This window comes from Orycteropus afer, unplaced genomic scaffold (genome assembly GCF_000298275.1).
Source record: "Orycteropus afer afer isolate SDZICR_OR568_19922 unplaced genomic scaffold, OryAfe1.0 scaffold00926, whole genome shotgun sequence".
Classification (NCBI taxonomy): Eukaryota; Metazoa; Chordata; class Mammalia; order Tubulidentata; family Orycteropodidae; genus Orycteropus; species Orycteropus afer.
The window spans coordinates 454,799-462,460 of record NW_006922513.1 but is presented as its reverse complement, the minus strand read 5'-3'; the positions used below and the strand labels follow the sequence as shown (position 1 = coordinate 462,460).

At 39.1% G+C, this 7,662-nt stretch overlaps 1 protein-coding gene across 1 annotated transcript in view; it reads right to left on the bottom strand.

Annotated features, from left to right (window-relative positions):
- The window catches only part of PHKA1 (phosphorylase kinase regulatory subunit alpha 1), a 414,257-nt gene that overhangs the window by 46,372 nt on the left and 360,223 nt on the right, over positions 1-7,662 (bottom strand). Inside the window, exons 23-26 of the mRNA XM_007958330.1 lie at positions 6,499-6,655; positions 5,956-6,035; positions 3,361-3,439; positions 3,089-3,218 (exon numbers count right to left, since the gene is read on the bottom strand). Of these exons, the coding sequence (XP_007956521.1) occupies positions 3,089-3,218; positions 3,361-3,439; positions 5,956-6,035; positions 6,499-6,655 (446 nt within the window). The remainder of the gene's footprint in view (positions 1-3,088; positions 3,219-3,360; positions 3,440-5,955; positions 6,036-6,498; positions 6,656-7,662) is intronic.

Genomic DNA, 7,662 nt, shown 5'->3' with positions numbered 1-7,662 from the left:
GGTTTTCTTCATTCTTCTTTGCTCTGGATGAGGAGAGACCCATCGTTGCATCTAGATGGCTGCTTGCAAGCTTTTAAGCCCAGTTGCTACTTGCCAAAGTAGGAAGTGGAGCAATTTTTTGTATAGTATGTTATGCCAATTGAGTTTGATGTTCCCTCATCAGCAAAATTTACTTGCATATAACATTAATTGTATTTCCACATTCTGTTGGAACACCTTTCTTTGGAATTGGCACAAATACCAATCTCTTCCAGTCAGTTGGCCAACCTGAGGGGCTCATCTTACAGCACTATTTCAGACAGTGTTTCAGAGATATTCCTAAAGTTTTCCAGTAATATATCAGATAGTGTTTCACTGCTATTTATAAAGTTCACTGGCCAAGCTTTTCAGAAGTGGATGGCCCCATCCTTCTTCCCAGTCTGTCTTAGTCTGGAAGTTCTGCTGAAATCTGTCCATGATGGGTGACCCTGTAGGTATTTGAAATACTGGTGGCATAGCCTCCAGCCTCATAGCAACACACAAGCCACCACAGTATAACAAACTGTCAGATGAGTGGTGGTTCTGGTATATACCAAAACAAACAAAAAACACCCCAAACTCACTGCCGTAGAGTCGGTTCCAACACATAGCGACCCCTCCTTGGGTTTCCAAGGCAGTAGCTCTATGGAAGTAGATTGCTCAGTCTTCTGAGGAGTGGCTGGTGAGTGTGAACCACCAGCCATTTGGTTAGTAGTCAAATGTCTTAGGCACTATGCTACCAGAGCTCCCTGTTCTGGCATATAGTAGCTATAAAATAATTGCTAGCTCTCTTCCTTAAAAAGGTTACTTACAATGTAAATTATCTTACATATTTGCTTTAAGTTAGTCTCAACCAATATATTTGGCTACTATTTAATAATTCAAGCCTTTGGGGGCAAATTTAACTGAAAAAAATGGCAACTGTGATTTCATTTTTCTATACCATCTTTGGAGCTCTGGTTGTGCAATGGTTAAGCCATTTGGCGGCTAACCAAAAGGTCAGCAGTTTGAACCCACCAGTCTACTCCATGGGAGAAAGATGAGGCAATCTGCTTCTTTGAAGATTTATAGCCTTGGAAACCCTATGAGACTGTTCTACTCAGACCTAAAGCATCACTATAAGTAAAAATCAACTTGATGGCAATGAGTGAGTGAGTATGCCATCCATGTCTATCATTTTGTCATTCTTGTTGAAGTCAAAGAAATACTTCATAATTATTTGCATTATGGGAAAAAAAGTGTTATGCCCAGTGGTCTCTTATTTCCTGTGGTATTTAAGTTTGTGTGTCAACTTGGCTGGGGCGGGTTGAGTGGCTGGGCAGCTGGATGTAGTATTTCCCATGATGAGAGGTAATCAACTCCATGGTGGAATCTACTGTGAGCTGCTGAGTAGCTGCCTTAGGGATGTGGTATGCTTCCTGTATATAAGTAGAAGCCTTGGGGAATGGTCTCTAGCTTATGGCACGCTTGGACCTTGCATGTAGCCGTGCTGTTCTTCAGCAGCCTGCCATACTCTGCTGACCTTGGGAATTATAATGGATTTGAATTAATAGCCTGCCATGTGGTTTGGTAACATCAGGGCTGTGCCTTTTTCTTTGTTGACCTTGGGCTTGTTAGCCTCAGCAGCCATTAGCTGCCTGAGTGAAGAGATGCCTCTAGCTTCAGCGGTCCGGGAGCAAGAGACAGAGCTGAAGACCAAGGTCAAGGGGCTTTCACACAGCCTTTAGAGCCTGGCACTTTGAACTCGGACTTAAAGCCTCCAAACTGTAAGAGAATAAATTCCTGTTTGTTAAGGCCATCCCATTCGTGGTATATTCCTTGTCAGAGCAGTACTAGGTAACCAGAACATTTCCCTTCATACTTTATATTATTCTGCTCTGTGGGTCTATGTTGCTGTTGTTGTTATTGCTCCCATGAAACTGGTCCCCTTCTGGTTAGAAGTGAAATGCCTTAGGCACTATGCCACAGAGCTCCCTTGAAAAATATACCTATAGTTAATTTCAAAGAGTCTTATCAGATAAATATTGTCTTTATTTGACCATGATGTTGACTAGTCAGAATACTGACACTATGGTGAATGGATATAGTGAATCAGTCTTGGTGTTCAGAAGCTCCACTGCCTGAATCCAACCCAGTCTGTCATAATCACCCCATGAAGAACAGGCAATGGAATTACCTGATGAGGAATTCAAAATATCTATCTATCTATCTATCTACCTCTCTCTCTCTCTTTCTCTTTCTCTCTCTCTCTCTCTCTGTGTGTGTGTGTCTATGTATCTATCATTTCCTTCTAAGAGCTTAAGGAAACCATAAGTAAAAGCAAGGAAAAGACAGACAATACCCTAGAAGAAGTCAGGGAAACAATATAAGAATAAAATTACCAAGTAAATAGACAATTAGAAACCATACAAAAACAGCAATTAGAAATCCAGAAGAATAACACTAAAATTATGGTGACAGATAACACAGAAGAAGGACAAAAGAGTGGAAATGAATTGACTGAAGAATGGATTAGCCAGCTGGAAGATAAATCCCTTGACATAATCACATATGATGCACTCTCTAGATTACTTGAGGAGTTGGGAACAGTTTTTTTTTTTTTTTTTTACAAAAAGAAAACCAAACCCACTGTCACTGAGTGGATTCCAACTCATAACAGCACTATAGGACAGAGTAGAACTGCCCTATATGGTTTTCAAGGGTGTACATTTTTATGGAAGCAAATTTCCTCATTTTTTTCCTAGAGTGGCTGGTGAGTTTGAACTGCTGATCTTTTGCTTAGAAGCTCAATGCTGTAACCATAGTGCCACTAGAACTCTTTCAAGAGCAGTTTGGTAAGTAGAATTTGGAGTGCAGAGGTGGAACTTTCAAGTTGCAAAACTAATATAAATTTGTCATCGTATCAGTCCCTTGACCTGTTTAAATAGTGACGTCCTAATGTGGGAACAAGATTGCTATATGGAGCTTCTGAGTTACTGATAAAAATATTTTAGCTTTCTTTTCCTTCAGATCTAAAATTACATAAACCTATTTTCAAAGTGAATTCTGCATAAGTTACTGAATTGAATACCTGAGCATCGAAGGGAGTGGGCTAGTTCTGTTGCCATAACTTGTATGATCAGACCAATTCGAAGTCGAAACATTTCAGCAAAGAGGCCAGGCTGAGTTCGCATATACATGGCTAGATATACCATTATTTCCTGTACACAGAATGGATATAGAGAAAAATTATGACACAGATGTAACAATGCTGATTTGGGGTCTTAGGTAATTGTCAGATCAATTGAAATCAAACTTTAAAATAAAGTCAATCACCAGATTAGACTTTGCAACTCTGCTTACTTGTGTAAGGATTGAAATGCTCATGTCCCCTTCACTGGCTTCATCTATCAGCTGTGTGAGCACTTCATACGGAAGAGGCCTGAGGAAAAAGATAGCGAAGAAAGACAAAATTCTGTCACTATTTAAACCTAAATGTACTGGGAGAAAAAAAAAGTTCTTCCTCAGTCCAAGTCACTACCTCAACAACTCATAAATATCAGTAGCATTCTGGCTCCTCTAGGGTTCAAAGTCCCCAAACTACTCTGTCCCAAATCAACTGAAGAGGGTTCTTACCTTTCTTCTCTAAACATGGATTATCCTTCTCCTTTAAAATTTTATTTAAAACTTACCCCATGATATCCTTTTAGACAAGTCTATCACGGTTGACCCTTAATATTTGACAGGTCACTAGTATAGCTACAAAGTGATACAGCAATTTTAATCTGTGCCTTTTGGAAACCATTTTACTACTTTACATTCACATCTCACAGTTACATAGGTAGTCCCTGACTTATGACATAATCAAGTTATGACAAACCTCACTTACAACCATCTGTTTTTTCTTTTTTGTTCATCTTATTGTTAGTAATATGCACTACATACAGTGTTGTAGTGTGTAATTTACTGATGCTATCATTTTCAGATGTTCACTAGCAGATGCTCAATTTTATGATTTACTGTTCAAAACACTGCAGTATAGATTTAGTTTTCTAAACTAAATGACAGGCTTCCGATGTTTGAAAACATGGACCCAAATTCTGATCCTTTTGCTAAAGTTGACAGGTAGATTTGGGAGCCAGTGAGAGGTTATTGTGAACTATATGAAGAAAAAAGAAAAAGACCATACAGACAACTCTCACTGATTTTCTGACTATAAATGCCATCCTTATTCCCAGATGATCCAGAATCTTCCACAAGGGGCAGTGTTGCTACAACTGACAAAATGTTAACATTGTCTAACTCTTCATCAAAGTAAATTTTTATGATTTTTTAAATTTTTAATGTGTGTTTTTATGTACTAAAATATATTTTTAATGTAACATTTCCAAACCCCAAAGACAAATAAAAATCAGATTTATACAGATACTGATAATAAAAGGCAACAATAGGGGAAAAAAAAGGAGGCATTCAACTTACATCCGAACCAAATTAAACTGGAGTCCTCAGAACAGAATCCCTTTGTAAGTCAGGACTACCTATATTGATTTTGCACACTTTCATCAGTTTGCGCACATATAAACACACACACACACACACACACGTGTGTATGCAAGTATCCTCCCACACTTTTGACTCTCCTATTGAGACTGGGAGCATGGACCATATCATCTTCTTTTGGACTGTAATAATAAAACTGGTCTGATTTATAACAAAAGCTTCTATTTACCAGAAACAAGGTTAGGACTATTTTTCTGAAAACACAATGAAAGGTCACAATTCCATGGCAGACACTTGGAACCTTTTTTTTCATGTCTTTCAGATCCTAGAGGCATGAGAAATTATGGGAATAATCCAGGAAGGAGATGGTGTGCAGATGTCAACAAAGGTATTCCTGCTCATTTCTCCCTTGTTTATTTCTAATTATGCTCCATATCTAGGACATGCTTTGTTTAGAAAATAAAATTTCCACTACAGTGATTATGTACATATAACTGGAAGGTATGGGGAAATATCTGTTGTTTTGTGCCATTGACTCTGATTCATAGTGACCCTATAGGACAGGGTAGAACTGCCCCCATAAGGAACTAGGCTGCAGTTTTTATGGGAGCAGAGCAGCTGGTGGGTTCAAATTGTCAGTATTATGGTTAGCAGCTAAATGTTTAACCATTGCACCACCAAGCTTTTATTTTCACTTTACTCCCTAGGAGAAAAACAGATTTTCCAGATTACTTATGAATGAAATTAGAACCCCTCTAAAAATATTTCTTGGAAATATAGCCTACTTGTAGATTTAAATTTTTGGCACTGACATGACATGAAATTAAGAATAGTATAGATGAGTTTTATTGGCATGACTAGTGGCAGAAGGAAGACTCATATGTGAGAATTAAACTTTTCATTCCAGACTGTTACTCACTACTCTCCACCCACTCTAGTCATAGCCTATATCCTAGGGTGCTGTTCCCAACTGGAAGCTGTGGCAGAACTGAGACAGTGGCAATCTGATTACAGTACTCTTGGAGGGGTGCTAATTCATTATGCTCTACAAGAATTCTTTCATTGTACCCCTTAACTATTGCTTCCACCCACTTTATTGCTACTTGTGCAGCACGGAGTTTCATCATCAGCTCTATGTTCCACTTGGATACTTTTCTCCACCTCTTCTTTCCAGAATATTTATGAATTTTTGTGGGTGCCAATATTAATTTTTCTGTTTGTCTTGTTTAGTTTTTTGAATGGGAGGTTTGGGAAAGTCAATAAGTAAAAAAAAAAAAAAATTGAGTTCTACTCTTTCTGGATTTTCTCTTTCATTTACTCATGCCCTGTCATTATCAACATTCTCATTATGAATGTCTCTGATAGAAGCATACACATGTAGGAAGTGATTATTCACTGACAGATTAGGCAAGATAATTGTGGCAAGCTCAATGAAACCCAATGAAAAAACACACTCACGCAGAGATGTTTTTTTCTCGAGGTTCTGGGGGGAGTCCCACTGTCAAATGTTTCTGGTGAGAGAGGAGATCTGTGCAAGCCTAAGTAGGGATAGAATAATATCATTATCTTTCCCATAACACCCCAATTTCTCCCAACTCTCAGCTTAGAAACTTTTGCTCCTCATCAACTTAATGGTATACCAAACTCTCTTCCAAGGAAATATCATGAAGATTATAAAAGAAAATTCTAGAAGGGACAATAAGATATTTCAATCTCCTAGGAAGTAGGAATTGTTAACCTAATGTAAATTCATTCTTAAGACATAGCAATCTTAGCAATTATACATGTCTACACGTCTACAATTTTTATGGTTCAGTAATGTGTAGTTGTCATCCATAAACAAAAAGCTAACTGAGTATCAGAAATTTTACATGGGAAAGAACATTCCAAACAATTAGAGGCTATGGTTGCCTTAAGGAAAACAATATGGAAACCAATATTTTAAAAGCTCCCACATTTAGATTGGTATACCCAGAACACTTAAAGAAGAATGTATAGTACCTCATCTAGGGCTTCCACCTTCTTCCTCAAGATCCCAGAGATATATCGGATTAGGCCCCAGTGTCGGATTTTGCCAACTTTGCCATATAGTTCAGTAAGAAGTTCTCTGACTGTAGCACTCCCTTCATCATATAATCCAGTATCCCAGTCAGGTCCTCTGGAATTTTACAGACAGGACTACATTAATTATAAAGCCTCCATCAACAATCTTTTATATCAATATTATAATGGGCTATAAGGATGATGGAGTTGTACAGATAATCCACACATTCAGTCTCTCTTCCAACTGACACTCTGAGTAACTAGGTAAAGCAGATACAAATAATGCTATTGGAGTTATGAGCAACTAAGGAGAAGAAACAGTACTAGATCCAGTGAAGGCAAAGAAAGAGAGCACGTTAAATGACAGATGGAGAGGAATCATTAGAAATACAAAAGAGGTCAATGAGGAGAGAAGGAAGAGAGAAAAAAAAATCACTGAACACACAGGTATTGGGGACTCAGAATAGCCACACCAGGAGTTTTTCCGAGATGTGCTGGGATTTTGAGGGGGAACAAAAATCTTACTAGGAAATGGATCAAGAGCCCCCTTGGCTTGGGCTGCTGTGGAGTCCCTAAAGGGAGTGTGAGAAAGGGAGAAGTGCCCTCTGATTAGGCAGAGCCCTGGAGTGGGTGCACGGCATTGGGCTCAGGTCCAACTCTTGATGTCCCTTTTTGGCTCAGATTGGATCTGTTTATGGGGATTTTGCAGCTTGTCAATCCAACCACAAAGGGGTAACCTTTTGTCCTTTGAGGCTACTCCCAGATTTGAACCACAGGACTCTGACTGACAGCTGGGCGTCATCATCAGTAGACAGCCTCAGAAGGACACAGGCTTCCCTGCTCATGTCTGCACCCCTGACTGAATTATCTCATTCCAAATGTGGAAAACTCCTTCTGCTTTTCTATCCTGGGGTTCACTTCTGGTATTTTTTCCCCTCTTTTTCCTTTTCTCCCCTGCCTCACCCAATAGGAGGAACATATTAAACTTCCACCAGGTAACCAAAGACTGGTAACACCAATAGCTCCTGTGATAGTTGGAGCTGTGTGTCAACTTGGCTGGACCCCAGTTCTGTGTGGTTGTTCCCATGATGGGATCAGATGACTGTGTTCTGAGTGGCCAGT